The sequence below is a fragment of the Ischnura elegans genome, chromosome 3 (assembly GCF_921293095.1).
Source record: "Ischnura elegans chromosome 3, ioIscEleg1.1, whole genome shotgun sequence".
NCBI classification, from domain to species: domain Eukaryota; kingdom Metazoa; phylum Arthropoda; class Insecta; order Odonata; family Coenagrionidae; genus Ischnura; species Ischnura elegans.
Window position 1 is genome coordinate 14,993,318 of NC_060248.1, and position 20,906 is coordinate 15,014,223.

Sequence of the window (20,906 nt, forward strand, 5' to 3'; positions counted from 1 at the left end):
AATAAAAACATTTTTCTACAACTTATTGATTATCTCAAAATTCCTGTAAATGGTGATCACTCTATTGTAACAAATTCAAGGCAAAGCATGAAAATCTTATGCTAGCATCATCAGGAAAGTTAACATCAGAACCATTTGACCATTAAAAATTTCTGTCGTGGGTATTGATTCAGTTAATGGATATTGATTGACTATCCTAACTTCTGTCTTAAGGCAAATATTTCTTCAAGACAAAAGTCATTGGTTTCAATGATTAAAAGTACACAGCTTGAATTAACTGACTTGTGCTATATTGAGATAGGGAGATGTAAGCCATAAAGGTTATCAGTAAAAATTCAGCCCCTGAATTATTCTCATTATTTTTTCCATGAAAAGTGAGCGTTAGATGAGACAGTGCTACTGAAAATTAGGTATGGATGGATGAATGGAATGTATTGTGTGCATCTATGAACTCAGACAAGACTGAGACCAAACGCAAAATAAAGAGAGGGACTGAAGCAGGCTCCAGTAATTTTATAGAAAGAGACGGAGCATTCATGACCAAGAAGTACAGGAAAAAATTTGCAATTGCAAAAATGCAAATTTAGGGGTTTTCCACATCATAAACAAAACACAGTAAATGAAAATTTGTCTTATATTTCCCTTCAAACAGAAATAAAATTTCTTTAGCCGCAGGTAAGAAATTTCAGGAGAAACACTGACCCACCCCTTCTACGGTTCCCACAATAAGATTGACCTCGGAAGAGGGACTCTCCTGAGGAACTGGGCATTGATACTGTCTGTCTGTGTCTGTGCAACGGAACAAATGTCCTCTGAAATAAATTTTGCCAAATATGAAAATTAGGACCAAGACGGGTGTGGCATGTGGTTTTCCCATTGGCTAATCTTGTTATGACCCTTAGATTTTCAACATTTTTTTTTTTTTTCCTTCCAGGATTAGGCTACTAAGCCTGTTCCGGCTCCACATCACCATCTTTTCCTTGGTCTTCCTATACTTCTCTTGCCAAATGGTTGATATTCCATTGCTTGCTTTGGAATTCTTTCATTTGGCATTCGAAGTAAATGTTCTTTCCATCTATGTTTGTATTCTTTTAATTTGTCAGTGACTGCTTGGACACCCAGTTCATCTCTTATTTGAGTGTTTCTTATTTTATCCAATATTGTGCAACCTTTAACTGATCTTAAAAATTTCATTTCAGACGATTCTATCTGCCTTAATTCCTTCTTTTTTGTTACCCAACATTCTGATCCGTAGAGTACAGTAGGGACTGCCATCACTTTGTAAAATTTTATTTGTGTTTCTTTTCTTGTTTTGTTCTTTAGAGTTCTTCTGATAGTGCCACATATTCTCTGGAAAGTGTTAACCTTATTTATAATATCTTTTTCCTCGTCATATGTTATGTCGCATCCTAAGTACTGGAAGTGCGACACTTGCTCCAGGACTTGATCCTCAATAACAATTTTTGTTCTTATCGGGTTGCTTCCTAAAAATGCCATAGTCTTTGTTTTGTTTTTTGAAATTCTCAGGTTGTATAGCTTGCTCAACTCGTGTAGTCTGTGTACTGCCATCTGGAGTTTGTCCTCTTTATCTTGTATTATAACCTGATCGTCAGCAAACAGCATCGTATTTAAGTATTGAGATGGTCCTATTTCTATGCCTGGTGATACATTATTCTCTTTCCACATTCTTAGAACGTCATCCATGTATAGATTAAACAAGGTTGGGGATAGGCTGCAACCCTGTCTAACTCCTCGGTTAATGATAATTTCTTGGGTGACCTGTTTCCCTGTGTCAATTACAATTCTGGTGTCTCTGTATAGACTCTGGGAAGCTTTTATCAGATGTCTAGGAAACCCTCTTTTCTGCATAACTGACCATAACATTTCTCTATTTACATGATCGAATGCTTTTTCAAAATCTATGAATGCCAGATGCGTTTCCAGATTGAACTCTCTTCGTTTTTGAATTATTTGTTTTAAAGTAAAAACATCGTCGATGCAAGATCTTCCCTTCCTAAATCCAGCCTGTTCTTCTAATAAAATGGTATCAGAGATAGCTTGTGGTCTAGTATTTATTATTCTACTGTAAATTTTGTATGCAGTATTTAGTAGGCTTATACCTCTGTAATTCTCTGGATTATTTCTTTTTCCTTTTTTAAACAATGAAACAACCTTTGCCACATTCCAATCCTTTGGGATTTCAAGCTTTTTCCAACACATGTTGTATAGATGGAGGATTCTTATTTGTAGGGATGTACCTCCATATTTTATCAGCTCTGATTCAATTCCATCTATGCCAGCAGCTTTCCTATTTTTTGTCTTATTCAGAGCACATTCTAGTTCTTTCAAATCAATAGGGTCTACTCCTATTGTTTCCTCTGGAGTGTTGATCGTATCATCTAATGTTGGATCATACCATAATCTCCTATAGTGTTCTATCCATTCTTCCTTCGGTATAACATTTAGTTGGGCAGTATCTTTCTCTGATTTGTTGAGTTGTTTCATCAGTTTATATGCTATTTCTTGCCTACCATGAATATCATCCTCTACTCCACTTATAAATCTATCCCATGATATCATATGTGCATTCCTTATTATTGCTTTCGTGCGGTTTCTGACCCTGTGATATTTTTCTTTCGTTTCCTCTGTTTTTCTCTGTAGGTATTCTCTGTATGCTTTGTTTTTATTTTCGATGGCCTGTGCTATCTCTTCGCTCCAGATTTTTAAACCTCTTTTCCGTTTCTTTTTATTTCTGGTGCCCAAAACTTCATTAGCTATTTGTAAAATAGCTTTCTTAAGATTTTCCCATTCCTTATTGATGTCATGTTCTGGTTTTATCTGTTCGAGCAGTTGTGTAATCCTGTGTTGGTACAGTTTTCGAATACTACTCTCTTTCAAAAGGTATGTTTTGAAGATTTTCTTTACTTGACATTGTTTCTTTTCCGTATTATGCTTTTTCCACCTTGCCCACAGTTGTATTTTTGCCTTAACAAGGAAATGATCGGTGCATATATTTGCTCCTCTATATATTTTCAACATTAACAATCATAATTAAATTTATGTAACTTTATCATTTAAATTGAGTAAACCTTTGAAGTGATTGACAAAATTTACATACAAATTAAGATGTGCTTTTGTTGATTCTCTAAAGATACATTCATATACACACCTCCACATTATTTATACAACTTTTATAAGTTTGTTTATACAAACCTCCAAATTTTTGGTCCTTCAAACTTCATAATAACAAGAATCTGTATTTTACTATACTGTACTTTATTTTTGTGAAAGCATATTTTTTATCAAGTAATAAATGAGTGAATTTTACTACAGGTCACATTTCTATAGTGTGGCAGTCCGAGTAATTTGGTCCCTTCTACAGATTACGATTTTCTTGGATCCATTAAACTCACAATATTCATGACAATAGATTTCATGTGCTTAAGACATAACAAGTCCCAGTGGTCCGTGAGGTGAAAGTCAATCATAAACTTACCTGAGGGCTGGGCTCTTTACTGAATTCATGACTCCTTGCATCTGAGAAGTCATAATCTGGATGGAAGGCAGCATTCAGAGTGGCTATCAAGTTGAAGAGTCGTTTTCTGCTGATTGTATCACACAGTGGTCCTTCTTCGTCACCAGATGCACTCCGCCTGAAGCAAAGACCATATGATAACAACAACCACTTCTAGATACCGTATAAGCGCGTGTAAGAGGCGCACCTTTCTTCCCAGAAATTGCAACTGAAAATGGGGGTGCGCCTCTTACACAAACTTTTTATCTTCCCCCCTTCCCCTTCACCGGTCGCAAGTCCAAGGGGTACTGAGTGGCCTTGGTTTTCAGCATGAGTCAGTCATCTGAAACCCTGGGTCAAAAACAAGCGGCAGGCAGGGGAGTTTCTCCCTTAGTGACGTATTTTTAAAATGCTCCTGTTTGCTTTTCTTGTAAGCATCGCGCCGTCACGTCGGTACCCCAAAGGTGAACATGGAAAAGATCACGCGGGGTTTTTTGCTCCGGAGGGCGCGCTAAATTTACTGCCCAAGTGGGCATCCCGCAGCATTTATACTGCATATAGTAATTGCTTTTCAAACGTAGAGAAACGCGCAGTTTTGAAGGATATACTTGGTTAATGGTCAACATCTGTCTTGCCGAGCAATTTCCATTACGCTGAGGACCTGATTTTTCAAAAATCATCTTCAGACGCTATTATGATGATTTTTGCGACTGAAAATTATATTGGTGTCAAAACCTGCTGTTTAAAAAATTCTAACGAGTGTGTTCATTGTTGGACTAAAAGGTGGACAGAAGAAATCGGAAATGCTTATAAGTGAAGAGCGCTGAACGAGTGGTCGAGGGGAAGGAGCGCGCTCCCTCCCCTCCGTATTTCAAGCTACAAGGCAATGAGCAAAGGAGCAAGGGAAGAACATGTCCGATCTTGCATGTGACGTTGTTGCCTTCCAAATGAAGGGGCGAAGGCACAGCAAAGTGATACACGCAGTTTGCGTTGCCTGAAGTTTCCAGTCCGTCTCGTCTTGTTTGAATGCGCTTATGCTACGCTTGTTTCTTTAGAAATTGTGCTGTTTGGACTATGCTGAATATTAGTAGCGATGTTTTAACGATAAATCTTTGTGTCAATCAATTAGAGCTTAAAAAACTTAAATTCTGTCAGATATGCATCGTTAGGTCTCATTCTTTTTAGAATCTCGTTCGTGTCATACAATTGCTGAAAGATATTGAGATATCTTCGAGCTTAGTAATCATAATCATAATCATAATTTATTCAACATTAAACATAATACAATGTAATAGTCTTCGTCAAAGAAAAACTAAATCTAGAATATACAATTTAGAGTATTGCTCTCCAGAAATTCATTGAGTGAATAAAAAGCTTGAGTCACTATCCACGAGTGAAGAACACCTTTAAACTTTCTTAAAGTACAATTTCTTGCCTCTTGAGGTAAGTGGTTGAACATGCAAAGTTTAACATGGTCAAAAGAATTTTTTGTAGTTGACAGCCTACAGTGGGGCTGTAACAGATTATGTTTGAGCCTTGTGTTGTAATGGTGGACATCAGCACAAGTTTTATGGCTGTCAATATTCACTTTCACATTTATTAAACATTTAAATATATATAGACCGTACAATGTCATAATCCCTTGCTGCCTGAATAGTGGTTTGCAATGTTCCCTTACGTTAGAATTGGTAATAATCCTAATGGCTCTTTTCTGTAGAATGAATAACTCTTTAGATGAGGAAGAATGGCCCCAAACCTCAATGCCATAGGAGAGGTGGCAGTGAAAAATGGCAAAGTAAACTGCTCGAAGATGTTCGGCAGGAATGAGTGTTTTCAGTTTTCTAAGGAGGAATATGGCTTTTGATAACTTAGCAGTTGTAGAGGATGTATGACAATCCCATGTTAGTCTGCAATCAAGGTCAAAGCCCAGTAGCTTTAAATTTCTAGTGTGGTACAGAGTAGGGCTTAAGGAGAACACCATTTGTTGGGTTTTATTTGTGTTAAGGGCAAGCCTGTTTGCTGAGAACCATTCTTCGGCCACTGAAAGGATAACATCCGAAGGATAGGTGGGGTCATTTAGATCATGTATGAGAGTAGTGTCATCAGCATATAAGACTGACGTGCAAGGAAGATGGTGTGGGAGATCATTAATCAAAATTAAAAATAAAAGAGGACCGAGGACTGATCCTTGCGGTACACCATGTGTTACGTTAATAGGGGCAGACAGTGAATTATTCACTTGAACACATTGCGAGCGGTTTGTTAAGTAGGACTCCATGAGTTTTAATTCAGAATTATTGATACCATAATATTGTAATTTTCTCAGGAGTAGTGGATGGGAAACACAATCAAACGCTTTAGAAAGGTCACAAGCTGTTAAAACAAGAGAGGATCTATTTTCAAAAGCCTCCAGTAAGTTATCGACCACATATTTGATGGCAGAAGATGTAGAACGACCTTGACGAAAGCCATATTGAGAGGGTGTAAATAGATTATTATCGTGAAAATGATTGTAGAGCTGAATTTTAATGACTTTTTCAATTATCTTACCAAAAACAGGAATGATAGAAATTGGGCGGTAATTTGCTGGTGAGGTTCTATCACCTTTTTTATGAATAGGGACTATTTTCGATATCTTGAGTTTTTTTGGGAATGAGCCTGACTGAAAGCAGGTATTGCAGATTATTGCAAGGGGTTCACTGAGTACATCTGCTAATTGTATGATAAGGTTGGCAGATAATCCATAAATGTCGGTGCAGTTTGATTTTCTGAAGCTTTTGATAGTTTTAAAAATGTCAGTGGGAGTAACCCACTGCCATTTGAAAGCAGGTGCGGTTACAGGGAGTTCTCTAAGAAGATCAGTGGCATCAGCAGATGGGCTCTTTAAAGAGGAGATGATGAGATTGATTGAGTCAATGAAATGCTTGTTCAGGCTTTCAGAACAGAAAGGGAGTTCTGAATTGAGATGTATAGAGCCAGTTTCAGAATTAATAACTTTCCAGGCTGCCTTTACTTTATTGTCAGCCTTATTAATTAGAGTACCATTTGCCATAATTTTTGACTGATTTATTTTATTTACGTACTCCTTCTTATGAAGAAGCCAGGCCTTCTTGTCCTCAATATTGCGAGAGTGACTATATTTGGAGTGAAGTTGGATTACTACAGATCGTAAATGAGATAATTCCTTAGTAAACCACTTATTACTGGGCTTTTTACCTTTAATTTTGGACATAAGTCTTTTGGGGAAACAGTGTTCAAAGAGCAATATGAAATTCTCAAAAAAACAAGTGAAGTTATCGTTGCCATTTTGATATTGAAGGAGCGAAAACCAGGTGACATTGGACAATAGAGATTTTAAATTTTCACCACCAATATGAGAAATATACCGAGTAAATGTAGGAAGATGGGTCTTACATACGGGTTCAGAAACTCTTCTTTCAGTGGTAAATCTGAAGTCCAAAGCTAGGTGATCTGACAACCCTAAGTCAGTCACGTTGACATTATAAGAAGAGGCAGGTAAGCTTGTGATAATATTGTCAAGGCAAGAGCTGGCTCTTGTGGGCTCTCTGTTTACACAGTGCAAATTGAAGGACATGAGCAGAGCAATGAGGGAGTTTGTCTCTCTTGTGTCAAATCGAATATCGACATTTAGGTCACCACATACAATTATAACCTTACCAAACTTATAGAGAGTAACTAAAATTTGCTCTAGCTGTTGGCAGAAAATCACAAAATCACCATTTGGGGATCTATATAAACACACAACAATCACATGGTATTCTTTCACATATATGGCACTTGCCTCACAATGCACTTCCCTGCATAACCCACTGATGTTGATTACTTTAACAGATAAATGCTGGGCAGCATAGATTGATGTACCACCGTGCTTTGCTTTAATTCTAGAGAAGGATGTTGCCAGCCTGTAACCCTTGATATTGGAGATATCAAATTCCTCAGTTTTGAGCCAGTGCTCTGTTATACATAGAAAGTTATATGGGCACTCATTGACTGAAACTTCTAGGGCACTAAGTTTATTGCGTAGGCATTGAATGTTTAAACACAGGATTGAGGACAGACCACTGTGCACCCTTACACTGTCAATACTGTTATTATGGTTAGAATTATCAGACAACTGGTAGGAAATGATAGAGTCCTTTTGATCTCGAATAACTACTTCTGTTTCATAAGGTGACACCGGCGCAGAACTTAACTTGGTGCCAAGTTTTTTCGAGCTATCCGAAAAGAATACCATTCGAACAGAACATATTTGGGCCAGATTTGAACATTTCTTAGAAGGTGAATTTTATCACTATCGGTAGATACGCGAAAGGATGCGTAATTTCCCAATGTTTCTAAAGATTTCACTTCCACGACCCCAGTAAATCTACCTTTCAAATAGTCCACAACTTCTTCTGGTTTTGTGTCCTTTGGAAACCTCCACACGTGAAGACTACTCTTGCGAGGAACTCCGGTAAGATTACCACTCGCGTCTTCACTGACGTCAGCCGTGCCCTCCATCGGCTTCCTTCGACGTCTACGCTTATGCTGAACTTCAGTGTAGTTTTCTTTGTCGGTGGATGAGGGATCACTGCCTGTGTCACTTAACGAGTTTTCGCTACCAGATCCTTCACCTTTCTTGAAAACATCGCGATAGTTTCCGTTACGGCTGATTGCTGCAGGGTTCTTGAGGCTATGCGTCGTCTCGCCGTTGTTGTTTAATTTTCCCGCGGAGGAGATAGTTGGCTTAGTATTCACATTGGACTTGACTGCGTTTTCTTTGACAACCGGTTCGTCGATAGATGGTTCCACACCCTTCGTACGCGACTCGGTCGCACAATTATTAGTCGCAAGCTTTTCAGCGAAAGTAACCCTCTTTAGGGAACTATCAATGGCACAAGATTCACCTCTCCTTTTCAAACTGCCGAGCTCTTGCTTCAAGAACTCGATGTCAGCGGCCATGACGGCTAGCGTGGTCTTGCACGATCGGCAGGACAAACATCTCCAGTGTAAATCTCGATCTTCACAAACGGCTTTTAAAGATATTTCCTTTAGCCCTGTACATTTACCGTGGAACATACGCGAGCATTGGTCGCAGGTAACAATTTTATCTTTGCAATCGAACAACTTTTCGCAGCAGCCACATTTTCGTGCGTCACTAACGGCCGCCATCTTGAATGATATGTAGGAGACTCACCTAGCATTTGGCCTCCAGAAACGGGGAGAATTGAACCTGTGTTCTGAAAAAGGTCAGTTGGTGAGATGGGGTAGGGATGAAACACGTTTCCATTGTTCCCCTGTAACTTGATATTTTCCTGTGGGGTCTCGGAAAGGAAAAAAAAAACGGCAGAGGCATTGGCTGATGGAGGGCCGAGGGTGGTTCCGTTAAATCTATGACGTGGTTATTATCCTACGGCGCTGAAATTGCCCCGATTGTGGTCCCATCTCTTGGGAAGGTTCATGCTATGTGCATGTCGTGTTTTGCCATAAAATTTTCCACGGCTGCAATTCTATTGCAATACTCCTGCGAGAGCTTTTAAGCAAAATTGTTCGTGAGTAGGACTAGCATCGTAGAGCAACGGCGTGTGCGAAGAGAGGATCAGAACTCTTTCTACTCCCTCTTATACCGCTATTACCGCTGCAGTTATCAAAATTTCCTCTTTCAACTAGCATTGAAAGAGGAAATTTCGATAACAGTCGAAATTCCAGGCATACGTCTGCAACACCACACGATAGGATAAAAAAATGCCACAAAATTATTTTTCTTTATAGCTTCGATGCTCAAAATAGGGGTGCGCCTCTTACACACGCTTATACGGTATCAAAACCAAAACAGAAAATCATAATACACTAATGCAATTGATCAATACACACTCTACCAGTGATGAAAATTTCAGCAAGGAGAAAATAATTATTCAACATGGAAAAATGTTGCATTGTAAATTCCATGGAGGAAACTTGAATCTTCCATATACTGACGATATCTAAAAGAAAATATACACCACCAGTACCCCTTCAAGAATCATGCCCTTTCCAGACTAATCAAAAAATTTGCTTTACTTACTTATGAGGGTCATTCAACATGTCTTTAGAATCTCCAAGAAATTGCTCTCTTAGTATCAAAACTTAATATTGACTCCAAAGTAACACTTGTGACAAGTCAGCTGTTAAAGTTTCAGCTGTATTCATCCCATGGTTTAATGAGGAACTTGCATGGGTCGTAGATTGCTCTAAAAACTATTTTGAATACGTCAAATTGATACATTAGCTCGCAAAAATACGTTCAACAGATTCAGGCTTCAATTGGTGGAAGTTAGACATATTTAAGTAAATGAAAGGTCGTAGCACTTTTCCACAAGAATTTTTAATGCGTACAACGCGTTTCGGCTCACTGAGCCATCATCTGGTACAAGACCTGGTCTTGTACCAGATGATGGCTCAGTGAGCCGAAACGCGTTGTACGCATTAAAAATTCTTGTGGAAAAGTGCTACGACCTTTCATTTACTTAAATCGCAAAAATACCTTCAGCTTCTCCATTCAACATCAAAAGAAATAAAAAAATTGCATTTAAAATCGAGAAAAATTTCTCTGACCCGACCACTGCGCGAAGACACCCGAGCGTTGCCGAGGCCAGGCGTGACGTCATAGGTGCCTAAACAACCGTAGGGAGTTGGGAAATACGCTGAGTGCATGGTGTAAAATTTGTTTTGAGGGAGTATTTAGCTGCTCATCGTCACTTTATTTTGTTCTGTTATTCTTGGGCAAGTTTTCCTATTGCTATTGTGCCTAGATTATTACTTGTGATATTAATAATGCGGCATTGGGATGATGAAGTACAAGCGTTTCACTTCGTATGTTTTAGCATAGAGTAAGTATATTCTAGAGGGCTCACGGCATAGGAGGAAATCGTATCGACTGTTTTAATTCTCAAACAGCGGATAGATGGCCCCTGGAGTGGCGAGCTAGGGGAGAGAGAGTCAGGTTTCAAGGTTCCCAGCGTCTCCCATTCATCAAAATCAACTTGGTTGTGATTAACTTTCATACGGTGAGATGTACTTGGATTAGCAAAGGTAATATAATTATATATGTCGCACAATTTTGTTTTCCTACATTCTCGCGCTGGAGGGCTACTTGTACGTCGACTCCGTCGAAATTTTTTTACATCAGATGGAAGTTTTTTAACCTTCTAATAGCACATCACTAGTTTCTACTCCTCTGGACATAAGTCCCCAACAATGGAGGAAAATGAGGGTTACACCTCGGGAAAATCATTGATAGATGACATTTCAGCCACTCAGAGGAAGTATCTCCGGAAAGGCTCGTCAACAGGTCGGTTGCAGTTCGAAGTTTGGACTCAAAACTTTATGTTGCATGATCTCTGCCTTCTCTTCGGGTTTCCACCGCGTCCGTTGCCTTATGGCGAGAACAGTTTGCAGAATGCAGGGTCGCGGTCCGTTTCACGCTTTGGAGAGCTCTGAAGCACAGGAGGTGGGGCCCGGGAGCGAGCGTAAATTATCAACTTTGATAGCTCCAAACGCCCCAGCATTTACGTGAAGTGTTTGGAGGGAATGCAATATATCGCTTGCAATCATTCGAGAAATTGCGGTAATTTCCCATGATATTATCACGGTTACTATGCACTGGTGAGATAAATAAATAAAGCTGTGGAATAGAAGACATTACCATCGTAGCTGAGAAAGGTATTGGTTAATAATTGAAAGAAATGGAGAGAAAAATAATATTAAATGTGCATGCCCGATCGGTTAAAGGAAGCCGCCATGCCGTGAAGGGCCATCAAAATCTGCAGAAAGTAAGTGAATACAAACGATGAATTATTTCAAGAGATGTTAATGACTTAAGCGTTATAGTTATTTATGATGTTACTATTTAATAGTGTGTTTACTGTGATGATACTTTAGTTTATTGAATTAATTAGCTTAGAAGTCCCTAAAGTAACATTATTTCTTGTGATAATCTCTATCAATTCATTTTTCCCAAGCAATGCCAAAGAAGAGGCGAGTCGATGTAATAATTGAGGAGTTCATTAAAAATATCAACCAGGAAAAGGAAAATAACAAGCCGGAGCGCGAAATAGAGAGGGAAGAAAGAAAAAAAGGCGATGGAGGAGAGGGAAAAAAATAGATGAAGAGAAGCGTCAAAGGCCCGAGGAGAAAATGGAATTGTAAAGAACAGTGATAGATTTGATGAAGAAACTAATTTTTTTAAATCAGTGACATTCTTTGATTGGGTTTTCATAATATTTTTAACGTAATTGATATGAAATAAGTAAGAAGAGTTTCAATGCATTTTTATAATAAGTTCTTGTAATTTGTTATTGTTTTATAATTATAATGTATTTAATTTCTTAGATATATAAATGTAATTAGTCCTGAGGTAATTCATAATCATGATTATCTTCCTTTTATTCACCCCTCTCATCCTAATTATGTTTTCATTTAATTTAATCGGTACTCTTTCCACGTCAATTGGAGCTACATCGGGCGCTTCGCCTCCACTTTCTTCACAATTATTATGGAGCGCACAACAAACCAAGATGAATACCGTTATCTGTTCCACATATAATTAATTTCAATTTGTCTCTTACTTTTTTATCATTAATTACTTTCCGAGCCTTCGAAAACTTAGCATTGAAGAGTTTCTGATGCAAAGTCATCCCGCAGTGTAGTTCATCTTTTCCTTTCGCATCAAGACCCGTAAAATCACTGAATCTCTGAATAGTACCATCAAATGCTCATTGATTCCATTAGCAGAGTCTGCAATGATGTGGGTATCATTGGGAAGGGATTCCTCTTGATGGCTCAAATGTAAGAGAGCCGTGATTTTTTTAACACCCGCTCGTCATGAACGGTAGCTGCATTGCTCGCCACACGATTGATTTATTATTTTAAATAAGATCAGGCTTATCAATGACAATACTTGAAATTACTTGAGAACGTTAGTGCACTGTAATTCCCCACCACATTTTCTACGTAAGATAGAATCCGTGGCTTCAATGCCAGACTTTCCCTCGCCTCCATCATTCTAATGGCATAAATTACTAATAAATCCACCTCATCGACGTTTCCCAATTCCTTCTCACTCTCACTTGTACTAGCGTCATCACTCGTATCCGATTCGCCATCAAGAATATTTGTTAGCAATTGGAAAAAAACATTCCATTTCCGTGCGATTGAAGGTAAGATCGAGATGTCTGATTGATAACATGTTTATAAACAAACTCTTTCATTCAACAACTCCCTAGCAACCCAAGTCGAAATGCCAGTCCGTTTCACCGTCTTGCTTGAAGCGCTTCAAAGCGAAGGAATGAAACGGACCGGCCTTTAGAGCGGTGTCGCTTCAAATCGCTTGAAGCGTGAAACGGACCGCGACCCAGAGATAATCTGATCAACGCCGCGAAAGTCTTCGAACCTACTTTATGTTGCATGATTATAACAAATCCTGTATTAGTGTTGAAAATCTGTATTTAAATGAATAACTTGTTATCAAAGACATAAAAATAGGTTTTGGATTGTTAAATTGAGTACGAAAAGCAATCAATATCTAATATACATAGAATCAAATGTTTTATAACAATTAATGAATGGATAACTCAAGATTATAACGCGATAACATATTTTAGCCTACGGATTAGGATTCCCCATGAGGCCTACGAAGCAAATTTTGCTTGCAGTTTCGATTCACAAAACTGCATAATAGGAGGTTTAATTCCGAAAAAAGGGGAGGGCGGATAGTTTTGAATCGCCATATTTTTCTAGTGCCGCAACAACTTACAATCAGAATATGCCAAAAATACTCCATTCGATATTGCTATATAAATGCTCACCGCGTAAAATGCATCTTTGGATATTTAGTTTTTCGGCCCCTGGGAGAAGGGATTCATTCATATAATGAGGCAAGAATTTAAGCAATGAGTGAACCCGGGCCCAATCGCAGCTGCTATTTGTTTTACTTTTAAGAACCTCAACTAAATGCTAACGCTTAAAACAAAACTTTCCTCAAACGACAATGCGTCTTGTTATTGACGAGACGATGATTATCACAACTATGATCAGAATAAGGTCTCAAGGAAAGACAAAAACATGCACTAGATGATCCCCGGCCCCATACGTAAGACCCGAAGTAGATAACTGGTAAAGCCGAAAGAAACCTTCTCATTTTCGACGTGGTAACAGAATGGGCCATTACTCATCCCGCTATCGAGCAAACAAATCAAGGTCACCGACCACCCCTATTCCCAAAAATGCTACTGCGAAAGGCAAACAGTGCATTGTTGTTCAGTGTAGAGAAACAATCTCGCATTCCCATTTCATTGTAATATTCCGGCACTTGGTGTTGTAAATAGCATTTACACTTCACCAAAGTGAGGTATTTCCTAACTGAAGTTCTGAAGGACACTACCCGAAATATATTTCATTCGATATGTTGATCGTTCAACGATGCGATGACCATCAATAAGATTTATATTGTCTCTTGAAGCGAAAAGATCTTCCCCCACGGAAAATCTCTTCCTCGTCAAAACAAAACCCTCACCTCGCCAACCCATCTGATGGCAAAACGAACTCCTTAGGAGGCGGGAGCTTTCTGCGTAGACCCAGGCCAGTAAGGAAAGCCTGACAAGGTGCGGCCATTAAAAATGCATAAATCCCCTTGTAATCGAGATAAAGTTACAATTCTTACACCAAAAATAAATTTATAGTTTTGTCCAAATTTCATACGCAGCATATATGGACCTATATCGTAAAATACGAAAGTTAGCAGGCGATTGATTTTTACCCTGCAAAATTCCAGATTTTTCGTCCGAAAGATATATAAACACACATAACAACGTTGAAACTGAGTTATGAACAAATTAAAGTTTACTAGTATGGAAAGAAATGTGCTATGAACATTTCCTGCAAGTTACAACTTTATACTAAGAACAGTCTGCCGGAAAATGGATTAGGAATATAAACTCGGAAAAGTCAAGTAACTAGTCGAAATTCGAGAAAATATTTTTTATAACAATTGTTATAAACAAAATCGAATAATTAATGTCTCCACTAATCGTAGCAACCCTTTCTGATTCAGAATATTTTTTAGACTTGTGGAACGAGCAAATTAAAAAAATTGCCAAAATTCTTCTAGTGACATCTGGTTAACTGCTCTAGAACTACACCGAAAACGTATACGATTGTTGTACGTGTGGAGAGCTCTCTATATATACTTACTCTATGGTTTTAGCTATCAGAAAAATGGATGATAACGTTGCCACTCGTTCGAATAGTACACCTGAAATTCATCTACATCTACATAATACCTCGCAAGCCGCCTAAAAGGCGTGTGGCATGGGGTGTTAGGACACCAGCCTTTTTTTAGGACACCAAAAATTGATGCCACGACCCTCATGGAATTTGTTAAGACAAATTATTGCTATACGTTGGCGGCAAATCGAGATGTAAAAGAAACTTGTAATACTGGAGGATAACGATCGTAAGCTGTGCTGTTGACATTAGAGTAAGCTGTGCTGTTGAATTTGGCAACGCCGAATTAGTGGAGAAGGTAGTCCTATCCGTCCTACGGTACGAATTCACAGCAAAACAGTCTGCACACAATCCACATGAGATCGCGAATCGGTTCCACTGCCAACACACACACAAGCTACAACCTATTTCAATAATATAGGTAAATCCATAAACAATATACTAGCATATACCATAAAAATATAGTGGGAAATAGCCAAATACTCTTATCAAAAACTGGAAGTCACTGTCACATTCTTATATTCATCACGTACAACTTACAATAACAGAACTCGTTATGATGAAAACAACTATTTATTCACTGATTTAAACCCTTAAATTAGCCCACACAAGTGACACCGGTGACTTTTCTCACAACTATTTGTTGAAATAATGGAATAACAAACTTCACCCACAGTTCTTATTTCAATAGCGTGATCGTGAAATGTCATATCTACGGTGAACAACGGAGATTAGCACGCCACTGACAATTTTTACACTACTGTTAGACATTTATCGATAGCGTAATAGCACTTTTTACAATTCAATCACGATGGAACACTGATAACTCTTGGCCGATATTTTTCAACCTTGTCAAACTTTGTGCATTACAACCACTGGCACTGTGATTATTAGCAGTAGCTTAACGGGAGATGTCACGTTGAAAATAACACTATTTTGGCACAAAAATGTTCCTAGATGTCTCCAATCAGCGAGCAAAAGTTGCATCGACTGGAATTCACCCCATAATACAAGCACAGACAGTCCTAAACGACGAATTCTCCGGTACCTACGAATAAACGGATGAATTTATTGTATATAAAAGCTATGCGGACATTAGTAAACATCAAAATCGTTCTAATTACATAGTTAAATGAATGATATGCCGTCGATAACATAAACTTACAATAAACGTATCCCCCTTCCAATGGCCGTGGCTCAGACTCCTACAACGATGTTATTTAGGTATTATAAAATTTTTGGTTTAACGGCTCCAGTTTTATATTTTATGCCCTTACTCAGGTATTAATATTATAAATAATGCAAAATATGAGGGCTTCCAAGCCTCTATCGTCGGATATTTATCGTTAAATATAAAATAATCAACACGTCTAACAAACGAAGCTCTCACAACTGCTGGCAACTATTACAAACAATCACAACAATAGCTTCGCGTGATGTTTAGGCACCTTTGACGTCATCGAGGCTTCGTCGGCAGTGGCTTGGGGGGTGAGGGAGTTTTTCCCGCACTTTAAAATTCGTTATATTTATCATTGAATATCTCGAAGGAAAACTCAGATATACATGCGGTTTTCTTTGTTGTATTCAGAAAATAATTTTCTGTCCGCCTGTGAAATAAAAAAAAATTCATGCAAGTTCCCCATTGTTGTTGCCAGCTGTAGTGAATAACTTTCATTTGTTATTGAGTTTTGTGCGGTGATCAAACACTTGTTTTTGAAAGGGTTAATGCCAAAAGATATGAAAGCTAACTTGAATGAAGATTATGGAAGATCGGCTCCAGTGTTTGAAACTATTTACAATTGGGTAAATGAGTTAAAAAATGAACTTACGTCCAAAATAATGAACATCGTTCCAGACGCTCTGTTGAAGGGTCTCCCCCAAAATGATTGACGAAATCCACGATATGGCTTTAAGTGCTAGACAAATCGAAGTGTGCAATATAGGTAGGGCAATGGGCATATTGTAATACACAATTGCTTCAATTTTGCACGAAAACTTGTGTGGTCAACTCAAAGGCTGATTTGGTGCTTTTCCTTCACAATCCTGAGGATTTTCCACATCAATTCATAACGTTAGATTAAATATGGATTCATCACTACTCTACAGAGACCAAATAACAGGTACAACCATATAATTTTGAAGATGAACAGGCTCCAAAGCAGGCGAATATGTGGAAATGGGCCGCTCAAGTCATGGAAATAATATTTTGGAATGCATGGGGAAATATCTACTTCGAACAAACAACAAACTTCGAAACAAAGAAAGTAAATCAGCAATTTTGGATAGCGGCCTGGGATAAAACACAGATGAGAAAAATCTCATCAAAGACCTTTAGATTATGATACGCTGTATTTCTCCAAATTTACTCCTGCCTTTTTTGTCTTAAGCCTTAAGTCAAGAAGTCGTGTGGGGTTACATTTGTGTGTAGGTGACTTATTATGCAACCTGGAGTTTATTTCTATCATATTCAGTTTGCAGTCTATGGATTTTGAAGGAATTATAGTAAGGATTTGAAGCAGTTGCGAACATGATGATTCTTTCAGGGTGTCCAGAAACAAGGAAAATTAGAAATTGTGCATGGATTTTTAGTCCCTGGAATTACGCAGGACTTATAAATGAATTTTTGCTCTAAGCTGGAATTTTAAAATCTTTTATTTTTAATTAATTTCATATAAAAAAACACCCATTTTTTGGCCTAAAATGTGTTCATTGTAATTTTAAGTGCAGAAGGATTGGTAGATTTTTACAACGGCATCGAAACGTGGAATGTCAGGCAAGGAAACAGAATCAAAACATCTAGCTTGGCTTAGTGGATCAGCAGCTGTTTAACTTGATGGCTCTCAATTCACTCAGCAATGACATCTTTTTCATGTGTCCTAATTTGTTTGACAACGGCATTGCTAAAGGTAGACATAATATTGCAGTAAAAACTGATGCTAATTTAAAACCAATGTCAGAAGAGCATCAAACATTGGAACCTCAGTTTGTCAAGCAAATCCACCTCATTGAGTCAAGAGAGAGTGAAGAGGAATCGGAAGACGTCAACATCTTCCGATTCCTCCTCACTCTCACTTGTACTTCCATCGTCACTCGTATCTCATTCGCTATCAAAAATATTTATTTATTTATTATGTTTAATGTTCGCCCAACATATACATAATTATAGGGCGAACAATACAAGAATATAACAAAAAAAAAAATGTTTGTCAGCAATTGCAAAAAACCTTCCAATTTCGTCCAATTGAAGATGAAGATCGATATTTCTGATTGATAACAAATGTTTATAAGCAAATGTCTTTCAACAACTCCCCAGCAACCCAAGTCGAAATACCCACTGTTCCGAAATCCCAGTCTGCTTCAAAGAAGTGCTTAAAGCACTCAAAGCGAAGGAATGAAACGGACCAGTTTTTAGAGCGGTGACGTTCCAAATCGATTGAAGCGTGAAGTGGACCGCAACCTTGTTAAAATTTAGAGCATACATCTAAATTCTTCTGCCACAGAAGAAATTAACCCTGAAAAATGCAACAAATGATGACTGAAAATAAGAATGATGAAATATTCACACACCCAAAGTGCGGTGACACTCCAAGGGCAGTCTGTGGGGGTGAGAGGGCCTGGAGATCGTTGGGGGCCATTCCTTGCTCGGCGTTGAATCGTTTGTACAGCTGCTTCTCGCTCCCAGCCATTTTGCATGAGTAACTCTCAATCCTGAAGCAAAAGAAGAATGCTCACTCACACAATTCCACAAACCTTACAAGAGGAAAGCCCATAACCTGGTAGGGCACTGTTAGACCATCACTTCAAAGGACATGCACATATTTGGCAAAGTGGCAATGCAGGAATGGGGTTCAAATATCATGGCTCTTTGAAAGACTACTTTTCCCTTGAGTTGTCATAATTATTGGGTAGCCTTAGCTCAACAAATTACCCCTTCTCATCATCAGCTTTTCCATCTAAAACTGAGGTTCAATACTGAAACCTATAATGACAAAATTGACTATAATTCTGGTAAGTTCTCACACAACACCTAATCATGCCACATAATGTGTGAGAATAAAGGCCTGTTTATACGGTACATTAACACGTACGGGTTAATGTCTGAATGGATGAATGCGAGAATGAACGTCAAAATGCACCGTGTAACCACCCAACTTGTGCAAATGCATGAACGGAAAATATAACCTGTTCTAATTTGGTTCATGCATTCGTACATGTTCCGTTCCGGTCCACCAAAGTCATTCACGCAAACGTACATTAACTTGTACGTGTTAATGTACCATGTAACCAGGCCTTAATACACCCTTCTAAGATAAAATTTTCAGGATCTTCCACGAAGAAATCCATGATGACCGGTGTGGAACAATGGAAACTTGGGGACATTACCTTGTGTTATCCTCGAGTTATAGTGCATGAGATGCTCAATTCAGTTTTTTTAACGAATTGATTATTTCTTTCATTACACTGATTTCCAAACATGAATTGTTTATCACCTTTAAGAGTCCGATCCATTTCACTCGGTCTTTCATGGTGGTAATGCAGTTGTCAAGAGGAATGGATAATATCGGATGAATAATATATATTTAACCTCATTAATTCCAGTAAAACTAAGCATATATAAACAAACATAAATGTGCTATTATATATAGACTATAAAATTGATGAAATTAAATTTAGTATCACTTAAAAGATAATTTAAAACTATTTTTAATTCGCTACACGGATTGTTTGATCCCTCGCAATCATAAAAAAAATTTCTGGCAGTTCGTAAATATATCTATTTCAAATGAGACCATTCGTAGACAGGTATAACTGTTATTACCTACGGTTACATTACTCAGAGCACTCCATAAAACTATATGCTATGAAGTTTTATCTTTGATAGCATGTAATTTATTCACTGTAAAAGGTCACTTCTATAAGTTTTTTTTAAATGTAAAACTAATGAGTCTATATTCTGTCGCAATAACATTTAGGAAGTGACAAATGATTTTTTTAAATTCTACATTTCACGTTAAATTATTGAAAGTATCACAGGAGTAAGGTATTAGTAACATGACGACAGTGACATCTAGAAACATCTGAAAACAAATCACAGGAAAGAAAAGAGGTAGAATTGTTATAGACCTAACGACACTGGGAACATGTAGTCAGTGTTCGGGCCAGAAACGGTCCTCATACATAGGCCATTAGAATGAGGACAGTTCAGAACCATTCTCAGGAAATACATGATACATAGAGAAATAGAGCAAATACATTGATAGGTTTACTATTGACATAATTTGGCCAATAATTACCTCCCACATATTTTACTGTCCCCCGTCTCAATTGACAGCGCTGAGTTGATTGCTTCAAATCTTGTACTTTCCAGGAGCTTCATACCTGCCTCCGAATTGAAATCACGATATCCAATGCTGAAATTCACCACAATTTCGGGACAACACCAAAACTATACTTTAGGCTTATAACTTTTAGTTTATAGTCAATTTAGCATAGGAAAATAGACACACGATCAAGTAAATAACAGCGATCTATATACTTCTCGATGTTTAGAATTCAGCAATCACTCAACAACAGAATCAATATATGCAATATTTTGAAAATGCTGATTGACTTATACAGTATGCAAAGTTTCTGTGCATTCTTCTCGAAGATAAAACTGCCCCTTTTTGTCTCGAAGCAATCAGACTGAATCTTTGAGGCATCAGTTCGCTGGCCTTCAAAACTGCCTCTTTTCTCTTGTCAAAGATGAACATTACAGGGTCAGAGTCAATAATTCTCTTCATTCAGAACTTAACTAAAAATAAATCACACTCTATAGATGGTTTTGGCGTCGCTTTGGGCTTGGATTTCACTTGCACTTCAACAACGACAGAGTTGTTTACAAACACCAGTAAATGGCGTCCAATCCTTCAGAGGTTGTTGCTAAGCGCTGTAGAGGAGATATCGGCCAATTAGAAGCAAGCGGAGGCGGAGGAATACCAATGGGAATGGGAAATCCCGAGAAAACCAATGGGGAATGGGTGGGATGGGGAACACGGGTTAATCGAAAACCCGAAAACCGCGGAACGCCAGGTGAAAAAAGGGTTCATGCATGAACATGGAGAAGTTTGCCTAACGGGATGAACTAAAT

General features: G+C 38.2%; 1 protein-coding gene across 1 annotated transcript in view; it reads right to left on the bottom strand.

Annotated features, from left to right (window-relative positions):
- LOC124155478 (repressor of RNA polymerase III transcription MAF1 homolog) overlaps nt 1-20,736 on the bottom strand; it is a 34,554-nt gene extending 13,818 nt beyond the window's left edge. Inside the window, exons 1-3 of the mRNA XM_046529319.1 lie at nt 20,071-20,736; nt 18,344-18,484; nt 3,497-3,653 (exon numbers count right to left, since the gene is read on the bottom strand). Of these exons, the coding sequence (XP_046385275.1) occupies nt 3,497-3,653; nt 18,344-18,484; nt 20,071-20,153 (381 nt within the window). The 5' untranslated portion in view covers nt 20,154-20,736. The remainder of the gene's footprint in view (nt 1-3,496; nt 3,654-18,343; nt 18,485-20,070) is intronic.
- Between the last annotated feature and the right edge of the window lie 170 nt (nt 20,737-20,906).